The sequence below is a fragment of the Urocampus carinirostris genome, chromosome 8 (assembly GCF_059441175.1).
Source record: "Urocampus carinirostris isolate Australia breed hairy pipefish chromosome 8, RoL_Ucar_1.0, whole genome shotgun sequence".
Taxonomy (NCBI): Eukaryota; Metazoa; Chordata; class Actinopteri; order Syngnathiformes; family Syngnathidae; genus Urocampus; species Urocampus carinirostris.
The window spans coordinates 17519202-17544851 of record NC_142356.1 but is presented as its reverse complement, the minus strand read 5'-3'; the positions used below and the strand labels follow the sequence as shown (position 1 = coordinate 17544851).

The 25650-nt window shown below is 39.2% G+C and overlaps 1 protein-coding gene across 2 annotated transcripts in view; it reads right to left on the bottom strand.

Moving 5' to 3' along the window:
• fam13a (family with sequence similarity 13 member A) overlaps positions 1 to 25650 on the bottom strand; it is a 64013-nt gene that overhangs the window by 25810 nt on the left and 12553 nt on the right. For both annotated transcript variants that reach the window (XM_088341809.1, XM_088341808.1), the window contains exons 6-13: positions 25146 to 25217; positions 22206 to 22399; positions 11343 to 11384; positions 8187 to 8228; positions 7957 to 8121; positions 7407 to 7599; positions 7056 to 7123; positions 6847 to 6889 (exon numbers count right to left, since the gene is read on the bottom strand). In XM_088341809.1, coding sequence (XP_088197935.1) covers positions 6847 to 6889; positions 7056 to 7123; positions 7407 to 7599; positions 7957 to 8121; positions 8187 to 8228; positions 11343 to 11384; positions 22206 to 22399; positions 25146 to 25217 — 819 coding nt within the window. The remainder of the gene's footprint in view (positions 1 to 6846; positions 6890 to 7055; positions 7124 to 7406; positions 7600 to 7956; positions 8122 to 8186; positions 8229 to 11342; positions 11385 to 22205; positions 22400 to 25145; positions 25218 to 25650) is intronic.

Here is a 25650-nt window from a genome sequence, read left to right as displayed (position 1 = left end):
TCTTTTATTTTAAACTGCCTTTTAAGACTACATGCGACTTATACTCTGGTGCGACTTATATACGATTTCTCCTTTTTAATTATGCATTTTTTGTCTGGTGTGACTTGTAGGCCCGAAGCGACTTATAGTCCAGGAAATGCTTTACTCATTCATTTAATGGTCTACTGTTGCTGGGTAAAAACGTTTTCGTGCAACAAATAAGAGAATAAGCTGCACCATAGTTAAAGCCGCGGTAGTAAAAAAATAGCGGAGTGTCGTCCAGAATTTGAGGGCACTTTATTTTACTGGGGTTACTTGTAGCCTAACTTATGGTTAGCAAGCATTAGCATCAACCAAAAATAAAGCCTTACTTTTTATTTAATGCCTAAGAGTGAGGGATTTTCACCAAAACTTCCTACATGTCTGCAAAATCTGACATTACCTCAGTAAACGCAAAATTGATGGTCAACTCCTTCTACATCCCATTCTGTGTGTTTACACAGAATAATACTGGAAAAACTTGTAATAACGCCAGCTTCTGCAAAAGCGTTAAAGAGGGTCATGTGCAGCACTGTCCGGCTTAACCTGCTGTTGTACCAGCTGGCCTTCTCTCATGACGTAATGGTGCTTTAAGGGCTAGTGTGTGTGTGTGTGTGTGTGTGTGTGTGTTTGTTGCTACAACATCTGCGCTCGTGCTAATCCCCGTTGATAGTCGACAGAATCTCACGTTTTACACCTCGCGTTGATCACATAATGATTAATCAAGAAAGTCAATCATGCATCAACTGATAATGTGTTTAGAGGAAAACAACGAGAGAAGCTTTCAGTTCTAAAGAAGGAATGTGCCGTTTTTTTAAGTAATATTAAAGTAAGTAACACAGCTTTTAATGGGACAACACCTTTAAAAACCAAAACGATGCCGCTGAGACTCATAAGGGCCATGCAGGTTTTAATTCTACCCAACCAAGGGAGCCATGTATGGTCCATTAGTTGACGTTAATGAAATTGCTGTAGAGTGGAAATGGAGTCTTACTCTGCACGGTTTTGCTAATAATGAGCATTGTTTGAATATTAAAAGGGGAACAGTAATATTTGATCACTAAATGTAGTTGTTTTGTTTACTGCAACCAAAAACAAGTGCTGCAAAGGACAAAGAAGAATACAAACTACAGAGACTCAAAATGACCTTATTTAGTTGGCACGCCTGGTTGGACTTTTCCAGCATAAGGTTTTTGAATCTATGCGTTCACCGTAGCAACAAAATGACAATCATGTCGGCTCCCACTAGGTCTGGCTTATGTTATGTCTAATAAATACAAATTTCTCTATATACAAGTATTTAAATGATCATGCTACATGATCATGTATTTTCATTTTTTAAAATGTCGCTGTTTTTTTAAATAATGTAAAAATGTTTTTTTTTAACCACAATAAGGTAATACAAAATGTTTCTCTAAGCAGAAAAAAAGCAAAGTCACAATTAAGGGAACTAAAATAAGGTTATAAAAATAATTGAATTGAAACATAGAGCATGTCCAAATAAATAACAATGAGCTACATTAATCACATTTTCCGTGTTTAGTCAAATAATATTTGTTTATTCAGGTAACTTGCTAAAAACTGGTAATTTGCATTATCTAAATCAAATCTAATCCATCTAAATCTAATCTAAATCTAATCTATCAAATCTAAATCCAAACTACTTTATAAATCTCGATTGGTGTGTGTGTCTGAATACAACTTATAGGCCCCGAAACAGCTGAATAGATTTTCATGAAAACTTACACAGTAGTAGTCCGTGAGTGTCTTCATCTAGGTTTCGTGTAAATAAATACCAATTAAACATCTTATTGTGTGTGGTCTGAATTTGTGAGGTCTCTTGGGTGCTGCAGCTCCAACCACTGCAAGCAGCCAAATCCAATCTTCTATCGGAACCAACTCTTTGATTGATGCAATTGTTACATATGTAAATGTTTCAACAAATCTGCTTGTTTAAATATAAATATAAAATATAATGGACTCATTATTTTGAATTACTTTTGCAATATAACGAACATTAGATTGTAACTATTGTACCCGTACCGTCACAAAATGAAAATAACATTAATCGAAAGACTATTTTTTATCTTATGTAACAATGTTACCGACAACTGTTACCCTTTCCATAAATAAACTTTATTTGTTGATACATCAGATCAGCTGCTAAGCATTGTGGGAGTGTTTCTTTGATGAGAACTCTCACTTAGATGCTGGCAATTGAGTCAGATTCAGTGTAAGACTGTAACACAACACCTAACAGCTGCAGAGATTTGATAAGGTCGTCTGTTGGCGTCGTGCCCCCTGCCCTCTATAATAATTATGACGGTGCCCATATTCTCCCATTAAACTGGCCATAAAAGCAACTTAATCGACTGTGAAGATCCCAAAATCCCAAATTCTTGTTGCATTCAAAAAATTCAATTTACATTACGAACATAAATAAAGAAATTGGTAAACAAATAATAAAGCTGCAAATAGCTTCCGGGTCATATTATGACAATTCTACAGCAAAGGCATAAACTAAAATTGTGACAGACTCTTTTCATGAGCAAATGTTATTCTTATATACAGTGCATCCGGAAAGTATTCACAGCGCTTCACTTTTTCCACATTTTGTTATGTTACAGCCTCATTCCAAATTGTATTAATTTAATCTCTTATCTCAAAATTCTACACAAAATACTCCATTATCACAATGTGAAAAAATGTTTTTTTTAACTTTTTTTTGAATTTATTAAAAATAGAAAACTAAAAAAATCACATTTACACAAGTATTCACAGCCTTTGCTTAATACTTTGTTGATTCAGATTCAGATTCAGATCTACTTTATTGTCATTCTAGTACACGTGTATACAGAACGAAATGTCGATACATCTGACCCGCACAGTTTCCTCGAATGTACAGATATAAGTAAAAGTTGTATTGTATTATGGCTACGTATAGTATTTTACCATACCATAGTGCCGATAGTGCAAGAGGAGTAGCTAACCAGATGTGCAAAATGGGCATTCAGGTTAACAAGTCAGGTAAACAGTAACATTAACACTGTAACAATAACGCTGTAAGTACAATAGTGCCGAGAGCAAATGTGCAAGGAGTGGCAAGCTATAAAGAACTGCCAGTAGTGCAAAAAGTCAGATTAGCAGCCGTTAAGATTTAAGTTAACTATATGTTAGATTGACCATTTAACAGTCTAATGGCCAGGGGGACTAGACTACTGCGGAACCTGGTGGTCCTGCACCGCACACTGCAGTACCTCTTCCCAGAGGCTAGCAGAGTGAACAGTCCATGATGGGGGTGAGAGGGGTCCCCGATAATGTTCTTAGCATGGGATAGGCAGCGCTTCTGGCCAATGTCCTGAATGGAGGGAAGTGTAGTCCCGATTATTTTCTCTGCTGTCCTCGTTACCCTCCTCACACTACCCCAGTCGGTAGCGCTGCAGCCTCCACACCACACAGAGATACAGCTGGTCAGGATACTCTCTATGGTGCCCCTGTAGAATGTGATGAGGGAGGGTGGGGGCAGGCGGGCTCTCCTCATCCTCCGCAGGAAGTACAGGCGCTGCTGTGCCCTCTTAACCAGTGATGCAGTGTTCACGGACCAGGTGAGTTTGTTTGTAATGTGCACCCCTAGGAACTTGATACTGCTGACAACCTCCACAGCCTTGTTGTTGATGCAAAGTGGGGCATGGTTGGGCTGGTTTTTCCTAAAGTCGACAATGATCTCTTTAGTTTTGTCAACATTCAGGACCAGGCTGTTGTCCCTGCACCAGGCCACCAACTGCTCCACCTCCTCTCTGTAGGCCAGGTCGTTGTCGTCCCTGATGAGGCCCACCACTGTTGTGTCGTCAGCATACTTCACGATGTGGTTTGTGGCGGACCTAGGGACGCAGTCGTGTGTCATCAAGGTGAACAGCAAGGGGCTCAGGACACAGCCTTGGGGGGAGCCCGTGGTGAGGTAGATGACATCTGAGATGTTCTGACCTATCCGCACTGATTGGGGTCTGTCACTGAGGAAGTCCAGCAGCCAGTTCCGCAGGGGGGTGTTGAAACCCAGGAGTCTCATTTTGTCTAGCAGATGTTGTGGGATGATGGTGTTGAATGCTGAACTGAAGTCCAGGAACAGCATCCGCACATGGGTGTTCTTCTCCTCTTGGTGTGTCAGGCTCAGGTGAAGCGCAGAGGAGATGGCATCCCCGGTGGAGCGGTTTGTCCGGTAGGCAAACTGAAAGGGGTCGAATGAGGAGGGGAGACTGGAGGTGATGTGCTCTTTAGCCAGTCTCTCAAAGCACTTCATTATGATAGGAGTCAGTGCAACGGGCCGGTAATCGTTGAATGATAAGATCTGGGGTTTCTTTGGCACAGGGATGATGTTGGCAATTTTGAAGCATGATGGTACTTTGGCTTGGTCTAACGAGGTGTTGAAAATGTCTGTTAGTACACAAGCCAGCTGATCGGCGCACTCCCTAAGTACCCTCCCCGGAATGTTGTCCGGGCCTGGAGCCTTCCTTGTGTTGACCCCTCTCAGGGTCTTTTTCACGTCGGTTGAGTCCAGGTGGAGTGCCCTTTCGTCCTGATTTGGAACCGCTTTCGCTGCAGTGGTGCCGTTTTGTGCCTCGAACAGCAAATACAGCCTCAAGTATTTTTGAATATGATCCCACAAGTGTGAATTTCCCTTTGGGGATGAATAAAGTATCTATCTATCTATCTATCTATCACCTATCTTTAGGCAGTTTTGCCCATTCTTCTTTGCAATAAGTCTCAAGCTCAATCAGGTTGGATGGGAGACGTTTGTGCACAGCCATTTTCAGATCTCTCCAGAGATGTTCGATCGGATTCAAGTCTGGACTCTGGCTGGGCCACTCCAGGACATTCACGGAGTGGTTGTGAAGCAAATCTTTTGAGATCTTGGCTGTGTGCTTTGGGTCGTTGTCCTGCTAATAAAAATGAACCTTCGCAAGAGCGCTCTGGAGCAGGTTTTCATCCAGGATATCTCTATATATTGCTGCATTCATTTTTCCTTCTATCCTGACTAGTCTGCCAGTTCCTGCTGCTGAAAACCATCCCCACAGCATGATGCTGCCACCACCATGCTTCACTGTAGGGATGGTATTGGCCTGGTGATGAGCGGTGCCTGGTTTCCTCCAAACATGGCGCCTGGCATTCACACCAAAGAGTTCAATCTTTGTCTTATCAGACCAGAGAATTTTGTTTCTCATGGTCTGAGAGTAATTCAGGTGCTTTTTGGCAAATTCCAGACGGGCTTCCATGTTCCTTTTACTAAGGAGTGCCTTTCGTCTGGCCACTCTACCATACAGGCCTGATTGGTGGATTGCTGCAGAGATGGTTGTCCTTCTGGAAGGCTCTCCTCTCTCCACAGAGGAATGCTGGAGCTCTGACAGAGTAACCATCGGGTTCTTGGTCACCTCCCTGACTAAGGCCCTTCTTCCCCCATCGCTCAGTTTAGAAGGTCGGCCAGCTCTAGGAAGAGTCCTGGTGGTTCCAAATGTCTTCCATTTACGAATAATGGAGGCCACTCTGCTCATTGGGACCCTCAAAGCAGCAGATTTTTGTCTGTATCCTTCCCCAGATTTGTGCCTCAAGACAATCCTGTCTTGCAGGTCTACAGACAGTTCTTTTGACTTCATGCTTGGTGTTTGTGCTCTGACATGCACACTGAACTGTGGGACCTTATTTAGACAGGTGTGTGCCTTTCCAAATCATGTCCAATCAACTGAATTTACTGCAGGTAGACTCCAATTAAGCTGTAGAAAGATCTCAAGGATGATCAGTGGAAAAAAGATGCACCTGAGCTCAATTTTGAGCTTCATGGCAAAGGCTGTGAATACTTATGTAAATGTGATTTCTTAGTTTTCTATTTTTTAATAAATTCAAAAAAAGTTAAAAAAAACTTTTTCACATTGTCATAATGGAGTATTTTGTGTAGAATTTTGAGATAAGAGATTAAATTAATACAATTTGGAATGAGGCTGTAACATAACAAAATGTGGAAAAAGTGAAGCGCTGTGAATACTTTCCGGATGCACTGTATTTCTTACAGGTCATTAAAACTTGCACTACTTTCAAATATTGTAAGCCTTTGTTATCTGAAGTAATTTATTTTTGAGAATGTCTTGTTTATGTTTTAGGTCACCCCCCCAAGAAGCTTTGAATATAGGTTAGCTGTATGCTAAATTCTACACATATTCTTTTGTGCTTCGCCAGTGTTCATTCATTGGCCAAAATAAATGTTTTGTACCTTAAGTTCTGGACTATAAGCCGCGACCTTTGTCACACAATTTGAACCCCGCGACTTATGCAGAGATGCGGCTAATGCACGCATTTTTTCCCCCTAACACCTCCAGTGTTGCTCTAGCAGAAAAGGTATGAGTGAGACGCAAGATGCAAGTCACAACAGCCAATAAACAACACGGAAAAGTTGTGGTAATGCGTTTTGTACATGAATAAAATGAGCATAAACTGATTCTTATCACGGACTATGTAAAAAGAAAAGCAAATGTTGCAGCTTTCAAGTCAAAAGCAATCGAGCTGGCAAATAAAGAAACAGAACTCCTGCGTAAACTTGGCATTGCCGAATCGATAACGAGACGCTGAAAACGGCACCGGGAAGAACTGGAGCAATGTAAAAAGTTATTTAAAAAAAAAAAAAAAAAAAAAAAAAAAAAAAAAAAAGCAGGTGGCCTGTACTGGAACACATTCACAATGTCCCGCCTTTCCTAAGGAGCGCACATTGAAGTAGTACCAAATTGATACAGTATTGTGGAGTGAATCACAATTATTCACCGATAATGGGTTGTGTAATCCTACCTCTGAGGAGGACGGAAGGTCATCTTTCCTTGAAGCTTCATTCCTGGAAAAATGTGACGGAAAAAAATATGTTTATGCCTGTTTCTGTCCAGTGGTTTGGTGTACTGTGTAAACACGCTGCTGCTGAGATCTGCAGGTGGCATTCAGACACTCGTCAACCCAAAGCAAGCGTCTGCAGGATATTTTGATGTTATCACAAAAAAACTCACCTTTTTCTATGAGAATCCATGCAGCCCTGCCCTCTTTTCTCAAAGCTTGACAACCGGCCAGCAGATTCCTGCAATGGGAAAAAAATGTTATTATTATGCCATTATTCAAACTTTGTGATTTATGGGGAACAAGCATATAAATAAAAAAACATATTTTGAAAATCACTTCTATTAATTAAATGAATAATGTATATATAAATACCTCCCACCCCCATCCGATGTGCCGAGATGTGTTTGCACCATAATAACAAGATTCGAACGTTAAGGGGTTAGAAGAAAAATGTTCCTGTTTTATGTAGTTGTGTACGACAAGACAGCAGAGACCAGTAAACTAAGTAAAACAGAACTCACGCAGTTGGCTTCCTGGTTGAGCTGCAATAGCGTAGGGTTGTGCTTCCACTTTCTGGGTTTAGGTGCCCCCACTACCTGAGTGCTCTGTCCACTGTTAAAATCCTCATTGACGTCGTCTGTTGCTTCCCATGGGTTTTTATCACAGCTCCTCCTGCCTTTTAAATTTGGGATGTTCTCCTTGTTAGTTTCTCTTCTGTCAAGAGAGAAGATGAATGATCTGCTTTGTGTGAGCTCTGGTCTTGGTGAAGCTCAATGTGGAATTAAAGCACACATATTAAAGCCTTTGTCTTGTTTAGCCTTTCCGTCTAATTCTGTTTACCGTCCACATGTTGTATTGACATTTTGTGCAGACATTGCTTGAATTGTCTATCCCGGTTATCCCTCCCCACCGAGTTTTCAGATTCCGCTTGTTACAGCGATGATTTCATCGGTCTATGAAATATATCCACCCAGAATTCACTGGAATAGGCATTATTGTTTTAAGCCGAACATGCTACTACTATTTTTTAAAGATAACCTGTGTTCGCGCATCAACTTTTTGTCACTTTACCCGCTTCTGTGCGGTTGTTGGGAGTCATCTTCCTGCTGTTCTCTGCGATGCCGGCGACGCTGCCTCGCTGTTAAGGCCAGCCTCTGGGGGCTCATCTCACCGCTGTGATGACCATCATCAAAGAGGTGCTGCTTCACAGTGGAATGGATGGCTCTGTCCAGGATTCTGTTGAGAGTGTGCAATAAATATAAGTAATCCATTGTAAAAGGGATAAAGAAGATGAGACTTACTTGGTGGCATCATGTGAGTGAACTACAGGGGAAGAGTGAGGACTACAAGAAATATAAAGAAAAAATGAAGCTTAGTTAATACAATGAGAATTGACGTAAAATATAAGCCTCCTCAAAATGACCATCAGTAATATAATAACTGTAACTGCTTTGCATTTTCCTTTTCAAATTGGTAATAAAACGTTATAAATGCTGTTGTTAATGTACTCAGTCAAAATATGTCTTTTGCCATACCGTCAATCAGGATAAGGCAATGAAAAAAAGCTTACACTTCACCTACCAAACTATGCAACCCACAAATGAGGACAATAACACAAAAACAAATTTCACAACAAGAAATATGTTGTCAGGTTTCTTTCAGCCAATTAAGGGGTGAATCTGAGGTGCTGATTCCAGAAATCAAATTGGTTTTGGTCATTGAGATCAAATCTTTGAGATATGCCCACATGTCTATATTTTACGTTTTTATTCACATGTACGCATGCGTGTAACATTTTAGAACAAGCCCTGACGATTGAACAATGGTGACAACAAAATGCAGTTTATGTTTACTTACATTTATCAGTGTTTTTTTGTCTTAAAACTGGTACTTAGCATGACGTGATTTGACAAAAAAGGGTGATGATGCCACAAAACTGTAATCAATGTTGTTACACAATTTTTTTTTCCTCAAAATCAACTTAGCACAAAAACCTGACCTGATGGAGAGAAACGGAAGCCATATTTGGCAATGGAAAAATACCCCAAATCAATTGTAAAAATCCAAACAGCATTCCAAATGTTAAAAAAATGCTAGCCAGTGTTAATAATTAATCTCACATTGACTCCTGTATACTATTGCTCCAACTTGTTGCTGTCATGTGAAAAAAACACTTACCTCAAAAATTCGTTTTTGTTAGTTTGTTTTCGCAATTGCGCCTTAGAGTTATTTTAGCAATAGGTGCTTTTATAATGAGGTTCCGGGCTACTTAAGATCTAATTTAAGACTTTGCTTCTAGCGTGTAAAGTAATACATGGCTAGGACATCGTAGATTATCGTTCCAACCGTTTATCTGTATCTTTCGACAGTTTAAGGTGTTCTACTTCATTGATGTTAAAAATCAGATACATTTGTTTTGACGTTAGAAAATTAAGGATTAAGTGGATAAATTTGACATCAAATCAAACAACCAACAAAACACAAAATGTTGGCTACAGATCAAAATGCAGATAGGTTGGCGTCCACTTTATTATCATTGTTGGGTTCAAAGATAATGTTTCTTGGAATGTGATGGCACAGAGAACACAAAAGATATGTTTTACTTGCATGAGGTGACATGAGAAAAATATGTTCCACAAACACTAGTGTTGACCATAAACAGAACAGCTTGGTAGATGTCTGATGACAGCGCTTAACGCAAAAGTGACAGACTTGGACGATTACTAAGATAACATATGTGAGCAATCAGACACACTGAGCATTTAGAAATGTTCAAATCAAACATATAAACACCAACTTGTTTAAAAATAGAATCACCATTTACCCTGTAGGTAAAGCAACATAAAAACCTGTTAAAGTCTAACCAATGTTGACGTAATCTTTGACTTTAAAAGCTAGAAAGTGACAAGACTTAACACCCCAACACTTATAGGCGTTACTATCAGTTAGCATATCATGCTCTGCAAACAATTGGCTTTCTTTCGCCTTTAGTTAAAGCAAAAATGCACGAAGAATGAAAGTGTAGTAAAGTTGTATGTCGATCCAGCTAGTACTCAGTAACATAGGTCTATTTGCTACTTTGCTAACCCTGTGTAACGCGAAAGTGGCACATTAGCCAGGACCTCAGAGGTTGTGCTCAACAAATCATTGAAAGGAAAAACACAACGAGCAGTGAGAAAAAGTCAAAACAACTTTTAGAGTGGGAAAGTGTGTGTGGAACACGTTGTGATTGGCTTATTCAGTGATTTGGTGAGTTAACGATTTGTGTGTGTTTCCGTTGGCAGGCTAACGGGCTAGTTCACGTTGGCTATAGAGCAGTGGTCGAAAATGTGATGTGGGTCGGTTTGGTAACGGGCCGCACAGAGAGAAAAAATTGCCTTATTATTTGCTTTAACCAAAACTGAATGTTTGGGTGCGTTCCACACCGATGTTCTTTAGTAGCATATCAATGTAATTGAGCAATGATTGATCATTCGATAAATATCGCTGACCTAATTTACCTCAGCATTGAATGCAGCAGGAATAGAACCCAGATTGCAGTGGTGGTGGTGGGGGGGGGGGGAATTTTGTAAGGTTTATTGTTCTATATTCTTTATCAATTATCCATTATCGGTCAAATCATAATACGCTACAAAGCCAAGGGGCCGAGACACTTGCTCTCAGCCAAGAGGCTGAGTCAAGGTCCTAGCCACAGAGCCAAGCAGCAATTATTGCGAATGCACCGTTCCCGGAGGTACTGCAATAACGGGCCGATGCGTGGAGTGGACAGAGCAAGCTCTTATTGAGCGCGCCTAATCCTAAACATTAGGGTGTTAGGATTGTAAATTAAAAAGGAGAATGCTTCACATTTTATCTCATCATCACACTATTTTTACTCACGGCAACACGTTGTACAACAATGTAATGGAGCATTATGGGAAAGAGTTTAGGTAAAACAACATTGTACAACGTGGCACTGTGAAAAGAAAGTGTGATGATGAGATCAAATCTAATGCCTTTTTATGTGTCATCTAAATACCGAGTGGTCTGGTGATTACACAGTCAGATTGGGCTTACTATTATTATTATTATTGCTATCTTTACATATGTTGTTATTGAGCCATGCCACGAGAATATAATCACAACATTAAACCGGTCCGTGGTACAGAAAAGATACCAGCCACTGCTATAGAGAAGCTAATAATTGAAAATCTTTGGCCATATAGACTATTCCATTTCCCTTAAAATACTAAATAAAGAATCTTTGAATCAATAATAATTACCAGTATTTTGAAGAACAACGGAAAAAAATCCAAAAGTTTACAGGTTCAACTGAAAGAATAAACTTGACATGTTCAAATCTGATGTGAAATTTGTGCAGAAGTATTGTAGGAGCATGCTTACAATGTTTCTGAAGAATACAATGACCTTCACCAGAAACCTGAACATGGGATTGAGCTTTTTGACAGGACTCTTACCTCATGTAAAAAGGTGAAATTGGCCTCTCTTCTTCCAGGTTGCTAAAAAATATAGGCAAAAAAGATCAGGGAAATTTGTGGTGACTGGAAATAGTGTTTATTATAGCGAGACTTGACACTATATAGAATATGCTGATGATGACTGGATTTAGGCAAGTCAGTAGCACACATTATTCAACTGCTTGAGCTACTCGGCGCTGGATGTTGAGGTTGTTGCTTGATTTTTTTTTCCACACAGGCAGGGGAACTTTCCAAATCGCTTGCATTGTTACTCTGACCTGAATTGTGATTGCTTCCCTAGAAATCAAATAGGGCAAAACAACACTGAAAATGTATCAGTATGGAAAACACATAGTAAATAGCAGAAAAAAAAAAAAAAAATTGGTGTTCTTCGGTAATTAAAAAAAAAAGTAGTTTTCCATACATAAAGGAAATTGCAACATGCAGTAAGAACAAAAATAAGAATTTTGAAATGGAAAAAGGATCAAGTACAATAGTTAATACTTAATTTTGGAGTATTAGTTTTCTTTAGTTGACATAAGATAGATATAAATTGATTTTTATTAGATGTATTTACAATGTTGCGTAATGTCAACATTTTTCACTTACCGTAGTTTCCGGACTATAAGGTGCACCTAAAATACCCAAATTGGCCAGAAATAAGAAGAAGCACCGTATATATCACAAAGTACAGTATTTATACATGTGCGGCACCCTATTTGTGCAATTAATTATCAATCAATAATATTGTTCACCAATATGCAAATATTATAAGCCGCAGGAATCAAAACCGGGTCCCAGCGGCGAGAGCGCCAACACTTAATCACTAGACCACCAGATGACATACGAATAGGCATTAGATTGTATGTCATTATCACCATTTTTACAAAAGGCAATGTTCGATTCATCATCAGATACACCAAAGAGTTGCTTCCCTTGCGGTCTTTCTTGCGTTTACTTTCAGGAGGACTCTCTTTTGTCCATTCTCTAACATGCGTTTCTGGCATCATAAGTAAAATGAATGTGTGATAACGGGATAAAATCCAATGCTTTTTCGTCATCTGTATCACTAGTAATCTAATGGTTAGGTTTCAGTGCTCTGTCCCCTTCCACCCAAGATTCCTGTTGCCTTTTTTATCAGTGACAAATTATTAAACATTGCACTCATGTATACAGTAAGTGTATATAATGCGCATTGGCTAAGAACAAACAAACACAATAGCTCATACTAGTTTTCATTCCATACGCCTAATAGGCCAGTGCACCGTATGTAAAAAAAGTCAAGTCATGTTTATTTGTATAGCCCTTGCTACTTTTAGTGTGTGTGCGCCTTATAATTCGGTGTGCCTTATAGTGCATAAAGTATTGTAATCATTTTATTCCACATTACTTTGTATTCACATTCAAAAATATGTAGAATCATTACTACCGTATTTTCCGCACTATAGGGCGCACCGGGTTATAGGGCGCACCCCCAAAAAAATAGTTTTTGGTCCTATATCTTCCATACATAAGGCGCACCGGATTATAAAGCGCTACAATGGGAACGTCGACAAAACAGTCAGATAGGTCAGTCAAACTTATTACCCCCTTAACATTCCGAAAGCTTGCAAAGAAGCAAATACGTGTCGTAGACACGTGCGGATGCGGTCTCCGTACGTCACTCAAATGCATTGTTCCAAATATAATTCGGAAGGTTAAAGTCTTGGGATTCAAGAAATGCCAACCATTCCTTAATTTCTATTTTATTTTTCGCTCGCAACTTTGGAATTGAGTTTACCGTATTTTCCGCACTATAAGGCGCACCTAAAAGCCTTTATTTTTTTTCAAAAGCTGACCATGCGCCTTATAATACAGTGCGCCTTATTTATGGAACAAAATTAAAAAAATTTTAATTAATTAACTAACTTGCAGCCGCCGACTAGATTTTCCCCCGAACGCCAAGAAGTCCGCGGTGTATGCTGGGATTTATTTACCGGCGTTTCATTGGCTAACCAATGTGTCAATCATCATTTGAATGGATCACTATTGGCTAAAGTTATTCGGAGGTCAAGGGGAGGATCCTTTTTATCATTTACAGGCTGGCATTGGCTTGAACGGCAAAACAAAGCCTGCAAGATGAATGCGTATAGCACGTGGCTGACGGCATACAGAAAGCATTTTTTTACTATTTTGTATTTGAAAATATTTTATTCTCCTGGATTTACTAAACTCACGGATATAAGAGGACCTTGGCTGCATATTTTTATGAACACAACGACTTCGGTGAGCTACTCTGGCTATATATATTATCCCTGTATCTTGTTTCAGACTCAACTCGATGTTTCTGTGATAAGCGGTGCAGATAATGGATGAAATGGAGTGTCTATTTTTAAATTAAACTCAATTCCAAGTGTTTATTGTCATATATACAGTAAAGTTGCGAGCGAAAAAGAAAATAGAAACTAAGGAATGGTTGGCATTTCTTGAATCCCAAGACTTTAACCTTCTGAATGATGGAACGATGCATTTGAGTGACATCGTACGGACACCGCATCCACACGTGTTCTCGACGCGTATTTGCGTCTTTGCAAGCTTTCGGAATATTAAGGGGGTAATAAGTTTGACTGAACTATCTGACTGTTTTGTTGACGTTCCCATTGTAGCGCCTTATAATCCGGTGCGTCTTATGTATGTCAAAAATAGGACCAAAAACTATTTTTTTCGGGGTGCGCCCTATAACCCGGTGCGCCTTATAGTGCGGAAAATACGGTAATTTAAAAAAAGACCCATCACAGAAACATCGATATCACTCTGAAACAAGATACTGGGAAAATATATAGCCGGAGTAGCTCACCGAAGTCATTGTGTTCAATAATAATGTGCAACCATGGTCCTCTTATGCGAGTGTAGTAAATCCAGGAGAGTAAAATATTTACAAATACGAGATGAGATGGGAGATGAGTACAGAAAAGTAAAATACTGTTTTCTCTATGCCGTCAACCCAACATGCTATTCACATTCATCTTTTTCGGCCAATTGCAAGGTTTGTTTTCCCCTTTAGCCTATGCGAGCCTGTAAATGATAAAAAGGATCCGCCCCCTTTACCTCCGAATAACTTTAGCCAATAGTGATGGATTCAAATGATGATTGACACATTGGTTAGCCAATGAAACGCCGGTATATAAATCCCAGCATACACCGCGGACTACTTCGCGTTCGGGGGAAAATCTAGTCGGCAGCTGCTTTCATTAGTTGCAAGACTTTGCGACTTAATATTGATCCATATATAAGGCGCACTGTATTATAAGGGGCATGGTCAGCTTTTGAAAAAAATAAGACTTTTAGGTGCGCCTTATAGTGCGGAAAATACGGTAATCATAACAATTGTACTATTATCTACAGCATTTTAGTTTCTAGGGAAACCTAAACTGCCCTGGCACGATGGCCAATTCTAATGTCAATGTAGCAAATTTAATTAGGAGCAGGACATAGAAAATCAATGTTCAGATAAAGAGTCTTTTGGGAAAGAAATAGGAATGAGGGAAAGATTGTTCATTTTGTTTTTTGCAAATAGATTTATTTGCTTGTTATGCTGATTTGTTTTTGGTACGTGACTGGCCACCATGTCTCTTCCTGTAAGGGGCAGGGGGGCAGCACATATATTGTTCAAAACAAAGGATTTAGGTTTCCAGTTCTGCGGAGAGCAAAATGGGCTAAAGTTCAGTGAACCTGAAAGGTCTTCATAAACCACACAAGGTGTTAAAGACATTCCTTAAAGTTTGACTTTTTTTTCCCCCCTTTAAATTTTTGTTTTGAGACACTAGTGTTCCACCCTGGTGTTTTTACAGTCTGGCAAGCGTATTAAATATTAGCTCTGGCTGCTGCCGTGCATTGCAAAATAGTGAAAATCCAGCTTACCTACTACCTTACTCTAGGGATAACAACGAGCTTTGTGGGGCTCCAGAGAAACACATTTGTCATTCCAAGACGAACGGAAAACTACCAAGGACAAGTCATTGACTGTTCCTCGTATTTTGTTCTTTAGCTTCAGCAAAGATGCTTAATTATTTCTTGTTTATCAAAACACAACTGTTAAAATGGACTGAAAACATGTTTATGGATTCACTCAAGGCAAAGTTGTCTTCAATTTTTACAAAAACAAGTATGTTAGATTCAGCAAAGAGGTTGAGTTTTACAAAAACATGTACGTTATGTTCAAGGGAGAACCTAAAATATATTTTTATTGTTACGAAAATGACCCGTTGCATTGGTTGATGACTAATTAATCTTGGATGTTCACATAATTTTAAATACCGTATTTTCCGCACTATAGGGCGCACCGGGTTATAGGGCGCACCCCCAAGAAATAGTTTTTGGTCCTATATCTTCCATAGCTAAGGCGCACCGGATTATAAGGCGCTACAATGGGAACGTCGACAAAACAGGCAGATGATTCAGTCAAACTGATTACCCCCTTAACATTCCCAAAGCTTGCAAAGAAGCAAATACGTGTCGTAGACACGGGCGGATGCGGTGTCCGTACGATGTCACTCAAATGCATCGTTCCAAATATCATTCTGAAGGTTAAAGTCTCGGGGTTCAAGAAATGCCAACCATTCCTTAGTTTCCATTTTCTTTTTCGCTCGCAACTTTACTGTGCATATGACAATAAACACTTGGAATTGAGTTTAATTCACTCAACTCATCACAGCAACATCAAGATCGTTCTAAAACAAGATACCGGGAAAATATAAAGCCGCATAGCTCACCTAAGTTCTCACGTTCAATAATGATACGCAACCATGGCAACCGTGGCAACCGTGAGTGTAGTAAATCCAGGAGAGTAAAATATTTACAAATACAGACTAATGAAACATGTTTCTTTATGGCGTAGTTTAGCAAGCTTGCTATTCAGTCATCTTTTTCGGCCAATTGCAGGGTTTGTTTTGGCCCTCTAGCCTATCCGAGGCTCCGAATAACTTCAGCCAATAGCGATCGATTTAACGGATGATTGACACATCTTTTTCGGCCAATTGCAGGGTTTGATTTGGCCCTCTAGCCAATCCGAAGCTCCGAATAACTTCGGCCAATAGTGATCGATTTAACGGATGATTGACACATCTTTTTCGGCCAATTGCAGGGTTTGTTTTGGCCCTCTAGCCAATCAGAGGCTCCGAATAACTTCAACTAATAGCGATCGATTCAAATGATGATTGACACATTGGTTAGCCAATGAAACGCCGGTATATAAATCCCAGCATACACCGCGGACTACTCCACGTTCGGGGGACAATCGAGTAGGCGGCTGTTGCGTAAGTTGCGAGACCTTGCGATTTAATATTGAGCCATATATAAGGCGCACTGTATTATAAGGCGCATGGTCAGCTTTTGAAAAAAATTAAGACTTTTAGGTGCGCCTTATAGTGCGGAAAATAGGGTATTCTGTTTACGAAACTTCAGGTTAAATATCTCAACTTTCTTAAAATAAACTTAATGCAGTGTTCCCCATATATAGGAAGATTCTGGCAGGCCGCCAGGGTTCAATTGGTCCCGCCAGTCTTTTATGTTTGTAATATTAAAAAATAATATTTCTAAATGTTTATAAATGCTAGGTTAATCATATAACCTAAAGGATTTCTCAATATATAAATTACCGGAAATGCTATGATGTGTATTTGTGCTGTGAGTCGGCCCCACCCCAAGTGCTTGTTGTGGTGTTTGTCCCGCCCCCCCTACACTGTGATTGGACGGCTGGGTAAAATGTAACATTGATGAGTGTTGCGTTTTCCACCTTTTGAACACTTTTCAACTCTCGGCGACTAGAAAAACAGGTTAAGTGCTGAGGTTCCACGCAGAAAACCTTCCCAGCGCTTCGTCACATTGCCAGCGTTTTTAACAGAGCGTAAAAAACAGGGCGCTGCTTTTGCAACCAATTGGAGAAATGTGCTCAGAGAATGAAAATGCTGTGGTGGACACAGGCCCCAACTGTAGCTCATAAATTATAATAGCCTCCTGTAAACCATCAAAGACGGCATCCTTTCATAGCAGCAATCACAAAAAAAGAGGTACTGATATATAATATTGTAATTTATTTACATTTACTTGAGAGAAACATGGGCAGCACTGCGGCGCAGTGGTTAGCGCTTTTGCGGCACAGTTCATGTCATGGGAACCTGTCGTGGGTTCAAATCCAGCTCCAGACTTCCTGTGCGGAGTTTGTATGTTCTCCCCGTGCTTGCGTGGGTTTCCTCCGGGCACTCCGGTTTCCTCCCACGTTCCAAAAACATGCATTTCAGGTGAATTGGCCGGTCCAAATTGTCCCTAGGTGTGAATGAGCGAATGAGTTCTGTCCCTGTGTGCCCTGCGATTGGCTGGCAACCAGTTCAGGGTGTCCCCTGCCCACTGCCCGGAGATGGCTGGGATGGGCTCCAGCCCCCCCGTGACCCTAATGAGGATAAGCGGTGCGGCTAATGAGATGAGATGGGAGATGAAAGAAACATCACCTGGATGCAACTGGGATGCATCTTTAGTGATGTATCCTGGGTTCATCGAGTGTTTCGGGTCTCGCAACATCTTATACTCTCGCCCAGGTGACCCAGCAGAGGTTGATCACGCCTCGGCTTGCGTCCCAGTACCAGTCCACGCATCTGCCCTTTTAAGCCACAGCCACCTAGTGGCTCTCTCTGCGGCTTCACTTGCTGATTTAATTGCTTTCTTCTTGGATGCCCACATAACTCCCAACAGTCCTCGGACTTTGCAAAATGATAGTCCAGCAAAGCCTCTGCATCAGACTTTTATTATGGAAGATCTTGCTTTGATTACTCCCCGATACGATACCTTTAAATAACACAGCATCGGCTTTGGGAAAAAAATGGTTCTTTTTAGTCTAATTATAAAACAATGACAATTTTTCCTGTCTTGTTTACCATTTGTTGTGAGTGTGACTTGTTTGTTTGCCTTTTGTTACTCATGTATTTATGATTAAATTGTTTCCAAAGGTACCCACTCTTCATATATCTCGCTTGATGGTTTGGCACTAAAAATGCACCAGATCAAGGAGTTTGAATTCAAAATGTACAACCTTTTCTTCCGGTAAAGCATAGACCCCCCATGACTATCAACCCACTGGGGTCACACAAAGTTCTATGGGAAAAACAGGTATTTGTGGCCAATTTAAGCAGCTAATTTGGGCTAGGTTAATAAAAAAGGGAATTTAAGGATTGATGTAAATATGATTTTCTTTTTAAAAACATCTGTGGCTCACTCAAATGGAAGATTGATGATTTTTGCCCTGACCATCTGCCAGCGACACCATCACCACTCACTTTTGCACCTCATCGCAACGTTCCTGACTGCCTCTGGGCTCCCAAGATGCTTCTGAGAATACACCCGTTGCATAAGGGCCTTCCCTTGCACGAGTGAACTTACACACAAAAGCCAGTATGCCACTGGGGGAGCACGATAGCTTCACATGATGCTGCTATGTTGGCCAGTGAAGGTAGTGTCATATTTCAGGTGGAAGTGAGACCAGCAAGGAACTTATTTGACACAAAAAAGAAGGTAGCCGTGCGTATAGGCCATTCATATTGTCTTCCACAATCCATTAAGTTGCTAATGGGGAATTCATGAGGCTTTGAGTCACATATTGAACTTGACCAGTCCCTGAACGGGGCTTATTCCTAGAGTCTAGCACATTGTAAATTCGGAGAATCCCTCACACACTGACCAGCTGAATCTCACATATGGCTAAGGAAAATAAAAGTGAGCCGTTATGAATACTAGATGTATCACGTACCCCCCAATTTTTTTTTTTTTAACAATAATGGCATCAGGATAAAAGTTCTTGGCCAGCTTAAACTTGCTGAAAAAGAGGAATAGACTGAGCAATTTTACCGACTTTTACAGACATACAATGATTTGTGGTTAGCATGTCTACATAACACGTGGGGGGTCCATCTGTGCAAATGTGCATGTTGCAAGCTCAATGCATCCTCCACAATTACCAGGTATACTTTTATTAATGCGATTATTATTTTTTTCCGTACAGTGTGGCCGTATTTACTGGATTCTTTGGGCCATATTCTACCCCTCATCCCCGAAAACAATCTGACAAGGGGAATGTCAGGGTCTACGTTGAGGATTTACTGCTGCCTTCCATGTGATGCTATTTTGACTCTTTAAATAGTGTATGTACAGTATATTAAGAAGTTGAGAATACCTACACTAATGGAGGGATAAGACGTGTCAACACCATCTCTATGGTAATCTATGGAAAATAAGGTGGAGAACAACCCCCACCACACAAATTCCCATGAATTTTTAATTTGGACTTTGGTAAAAAGCCCCAAAATTTGATGCTGACACACTATTAAAATGTGATTCCAAGCTACATGATAGTCATAAAGGCCCAGGTTGAAGTGTAGTGGATACCTTGCCTTGGATGCCTCACTGTGCAGCTTCAGTAAAATCACTCAAATGACATTTTATTGCTTTGCTTCAATGTGTACGTTTTAGATCTGTCATGTTGTATTTGTGCTTAGAAAGACGCTAGGGTGCACTCAGAGACAGAAGCAGAGGTACTTATCTGTTCTATGGGGTTTTCAAAATTTATTTTGGCCCACTAAAGGCATCATAATAAACATGTAAGGGTGTCTTCATAGAATTTACCATAGGCCATTCTGATCCCATTTACTGACAGTAATTCACGCAAGTTCTGAGAAAAATCAATTCGCTTAACACTTATAAAGAGCAGAGTCAGGCAACAGTGATTTTTTTTTTGCTAGTAATTGAGATTGTGGACAACAACTATGCAAAAGATCAAGGAATCTATGAATAACCACCACTTGATTCCCAGAGTTAGAACAGAACAATGTCCCATAGCTAATGGTAAAATGCACCTTTACGTTACTCGTGTGTTTTATTTTGTCACATTTCTAAGAAATTTTGGCCTTACCAGTATCTATGACAACTATAGCAACTGGGCTATTTTTTGTTATGTTATCAAGTCTCCCACATTATTTAATACATTTTAACACAAAAGATAATGTGGAATATTGATATGATTTATACTTTTAAATGAATGAATGGCCTCTTTGACACAGGCCATCAAAGCAGCCCTTCGACAGTGTTGCAGTCCTGTGTGAAAGGTACTGACACGGTTTCAGTTACAGGTGCTTATAATAGGCTTGTGTGCATGCCTCAGGCTCAAGGTCATGGGGCTCTAGCTTTAGATTCCTGATTGCTGTCAAACATTCACCTTTCACCTCCCTGCCCCACACAGTCAAGGCTAAACATCCAGGTTTGTTGTGGTGCGTCAAATTACATTAAGATTGTAATAGTTGTATTTTAGCTACATAATAAAGTCAAAAGTCATGTAAAAGGAATAGCTATGCCGTAATGATCGACTGACTGATTCTTTGAGTCAAGGGATCATATTGATCGTGTGATATTTATTGTTCACTAATTCCATCTGAAAGAAGTGCAAAATGGAGTGCATGATTAGACCAGAAAAATTATGCTTCACTTTACACTTGGTCTAAATGTTGTGGTTTTCGTATTTTAACAACATAAAGAAGTCAAAAGGCACGTAAAACGAACGGCTACTTAGTAATAATCGATTGACTGATTCTTTGAATCAAACAATCACATTGAGTATGTGTTATTGATTGTTCATTAATTCCATCTGAAAGAAGGGTGAAATGGAGTGCATAATTAGACTGGCGAAAGTGCCACTGAGTCCCTTACAAATAAAACGCTGTTCTTATATACAGTGCTTCAAATTTTAAATTCATTTTAGCAGCAATTATGTTAATCTGTGAAAAAGAGCAGAAAATGATTTAATTTATTATTGATGTATCTTGAACTTTTTTTAAAGTAAAACAAGAAGAAAAACAAACTTAAAAAGGCAAAATTGTATATCATGGTAGATTTTCAGATGTTTAGTATTTCTTTTAGAGATTGTTCGAATCAAATCCAATGAAATATTAATCTAATATTGGTAGAAAATAATTCTTAAAATGATTTAAATTATTCACTACATGCACGATCAGATGATTCATGTTCATTTTAGTTATGACTTTTTTTACAAGAGTCAAATTATTTAAATAAGAAATTTAAAAATGTTTAAATGTTATTGCCGATGGGAAAGGAATACAATTTTTGAGGCACACAATTTTTTTTTAAAGAAAACACAGCATGCAGAATCCCACTTACGACGCAACGCGACTACTTTCCTTGCTGACGTTGTTAGCCACCTGAAAGTTTATTTCGTTTTTGATATTGGACTTATGTAATTGAGATTTCGTAGGATGCCAGTTCCTTTTTTTGACTATTAATTGTGCACTGTTGTGCTTATTTCTACTATTACATCATTATATTAAATCTTTAAGGTTACAAAAAACAAAGTGGGGCTTCAGGGGAGGGCTTCAGAACGGGAAATGACATTTTCTTATCTGAAGGTTTCCTGCCAGTGTCTCCTAGAAAAATGAAAATCCACTGATTTCTTTCATCTTTATTTTGAGCGTCAACTTAAGTTTTAACTTAGCACCACCCATTCCGGCCCGCCTCTTAAAGGTGAGTATACAGTATAACACACAACAAACTAGCATTTTCATGCCACTTTCATTTGTTCCTTTTACCGTGTAAGAGCACAGCCAATTACACAATGCCATTACGAAGTGGGCAATATCATAGATTCTTACCTGGTGCAAAATCCTAAATAATTTTCAAAGGATAAGATTGGTGACCCACTAGTCCTATAAAGCACAGGGGTAACCTTGTAATGTTGAATCATCATGTTTTTTTCTAGATAATACAAATTTGAAAAAAAATAAAAAAATAATGGAATATTGTGGGTTTTTTAAACGTTGTGTTCCCTCTTACCTGTCATCCAGGTTGTCATGGAGACACACAGGGATAGGGGTGTTCCTGTGAGTCTTTTCTGTGACATGGACGGGACTGGTGCTCCTCAGAGGCAAAAGAATTGGAACTCCAAGGCCTCCCTGGCCGCAGGGTCGCGACATTGGGATGCAGGTCGCCTCTTGCAGGCCACTTTCATCTATCTTGGCAGTCTTCACCTGTTTAACGACCACAAGAAAAGAAAAAAGAAACGTGATGAGGCAAGGCGAGTAATCATGTGAGGGCAAAGTTGTGTCTTTGACATTTGTGCACTCCCCATCCTATACAGCAAAGGCACACACCACACAAACACACGTACAATCACACACAAGATGCATTAAAATGTGTGTTTAGGGAGAGCTGCAATTGATATTTGGTTTACCATGCTGAACCGGAGCGGATAAAGTTGCAGCGATTCGCCAATGGTGTTGTAGGAAAAGAATCTTAATCTGACTACGGCAACCCTACGGCACAGACCCCTCTGCATCATCAGCGGCAGGAAGATCAAATCAAGCTTTGGAAACCGTACACCCTGTTGTAAGACTTAGCCACAAATCACTTTTCTGATGTCACCGCTAACGTCAGAAGTGTGACCGCTTAATATAATGGGTTCGGCTCAAACCCAATAATCAGCAGGGCCATTTCCATTCAAGACCTCGTTAAAAGGCCCCCATCGACACCATTTAAGTCACCTAATGGCTGAATTTTTGTAATTAGTGCTGCTGACGCTTCAGCTTGACCTGTTACTTGAATCCAATTCTTCCTGTCTGCAATATTGATTTTTCACAATGTCTTTCACAGAAATCGATTGACCATCTACAGGCACTACAGGACTTCTGATAATGCTTATAGGTGTATATTGTCAAATGTCATATTTCCGTCATGTATGAAGACATCCCTGTCGTGGATCTATACATGGTGAAAAAAAGTATTTGCGGTTTGTTTTATTTTCGATAAAGAAAATCGTTTCCCATTACTTTTTAGATCAATGAAAGAATAACGTGACTCCAAAATGATGTCATTTTGTTATGTTTTACTTTTCTCCATTTAAAAAATATGAATGTATGTTTAGGATTATACGGATCAATAAAACATTTGTTGCATGTAGTCAGAAATTATTCTTACATCATTTTGGGTGGTAAATCCTAAGTTTACTTTATTCATTTTTTCTAAGCCCCGTTTTGCCTAACAATTGGTAGAGTGGTGAATGGGTCACGTCACACCAAAGATATACCAGAAGGAGCCCCTTTTTCCTTACTTTTGTCCAGTCTTGAAAACTAATACTGCATACATACTCCAGTTGATAAACAATCAAGCCACCAGATGAGGAAGTACAATATTAAACCTAGTAAAAACAACTTAATCAAATTAAGGACATTTTCCCTATAAAGGTGATTTGTAATTCAGAAAACGTCTAGAGCTTTGGCACTGATGCACGTGAGTGTGTGTGCGAACATGCATGTCCGTGCCATTCTCAAACAGCAACAACATGAGGATTTTTTTTTTTATTACCTGAAAATCTCTCAGGCATGTATTTGACCTTGCTTGTTATACTTTGAATTTATGGCCTATGTTAATGATCAATCATTAATGGGGTTAAACACGGGCATTACTGAGATCCAACTATCATTGCCTTTTTTGGCTCATACTAAAATGTGATACGAGTTTGAATATATATATACATATAAATACCAATAACGGATTGTTTTAGGTGATTAGTCAATCAAAGCCTACCCTATATATAGTAAGGCTGATTAACCGGAAATTTTACCAATAACGTCGATAAGGAACAACAGAATTTTATAAAAGACCCTATGTAACATTCTTCATTAAAAGTCCATAAAATTGACATTTCCTGATTGCAACGCAGCCACAAGAAGATTGAATGCAATTCAATTATTATGACACATTGAAGAAAGAAATTGTCTTTGATAATAGGTATCAGGTATCGCTGGTAGTAATGGAAAATTGTGGCCCCGTCTAGTCATAAGAATAGAAAACCTTTTCTAGTTAAGTTATCTAAAATCCAAGCTAAATGGAAGGATCCTTAAGTGTCAAAGCTATTCTCACTCATCATATGGTGTCTAGAGCCAGTAAGTTTCTTTTTTTCCCTTTTTGTTTAGCTTCCTAGTATTGAACACTTACATCAATCATGTAACTATAATCCAATCAAACCCGATTGACTGATATGTGTTTATGGGCAGCATTGCAGAAATAAAAACTTCAAATGACAATGAAGGAAATACCTAGCCCTTATTAAAATGTGGTACAGTGCATCCGGAAAGTATTCACAGCGCTTCACTTTTTCCACATTTTGTTATGTTACAGCCTCATTCCAAATTGTATTAATTTAATCTCTTATCTCAAAATTCTACACAAAAATACTCCATTATGACAATGTGAAAAAGTTTTTTTTTTTTTTTTTTTTTTTACTTTTTTTGAATTTATTAAAAATAGAAAACTAAGAAATTACATTTACATAAGTATTCACAGCCTTTGCTTAATACTTTGTTGATCCACCTTTGGCAGCAAATACAGCCTCAAGTCTTTTTGAATATGATCCCACAAGTTTAGCACACCTATCTTTAGGCAGTTTTGCCCATTCTTCTTTGCAATAAGTCTCAAGCTCAATCAAGTTGGATGGGAGATCTTTGTGCACAGCCCTTTTCAGATCTCTCCAGAGATGTTCAATCGGATTCAAGTCTGGACTCAGGCTGGGCCACTCCAGGACATTCACGGGGTTTCATCCAGGATATCTCTATATATTGCTGCATTCATGTTTCCTTCTATCCTGACTAGTCTGCCAGTTCCAGCTGCTGAAAAACATCCCGACAGCATGATGCTGTAACATGACAAAATGTGGAAAAAGTGAAGCGCTGTGAATACTTTCCGGATGCACTGTATATCCTAAATTGATGATTTTACCTTTTTTTTCTTAGGCCTCTCATGGGTGCCCGATTTGATTTCACAAGGAGAGTCTTCATCATTATGTCCAACCTTTATGGGGGAAAAAGAGGAATGCATTTCCAAATTGTAGTAACAGTAATTCCGAAAAAAAAAATATTTCCATGTAATTCACAGATATAAATTCTATGCATTTCAAAGATAATTGATGTATTTCTTTATTGAAACATTATTTATATCTTAATTTTGCACTTGAGTATTTCAATTCAGATCTTTGACTCCATATTCTTGATTTTTCAAAACAAAATTTGTTACCATGTTATTAAACAATTTAAAATAATGAAGATGTTCAATTAATCAATATTTCATTAAATTGATCTTCATTTTAAAGTTAAAATTTGACACACGGGTCTGTGAGAATAACCTTCTCCCGCCACAGTCAGCTGATAACATCTGCAAAGCCGCGGGCGCATGCAGAAAAACAGCTTTTCCATAAACAGGTCTGCCAACGTCACGCTAATCGTGC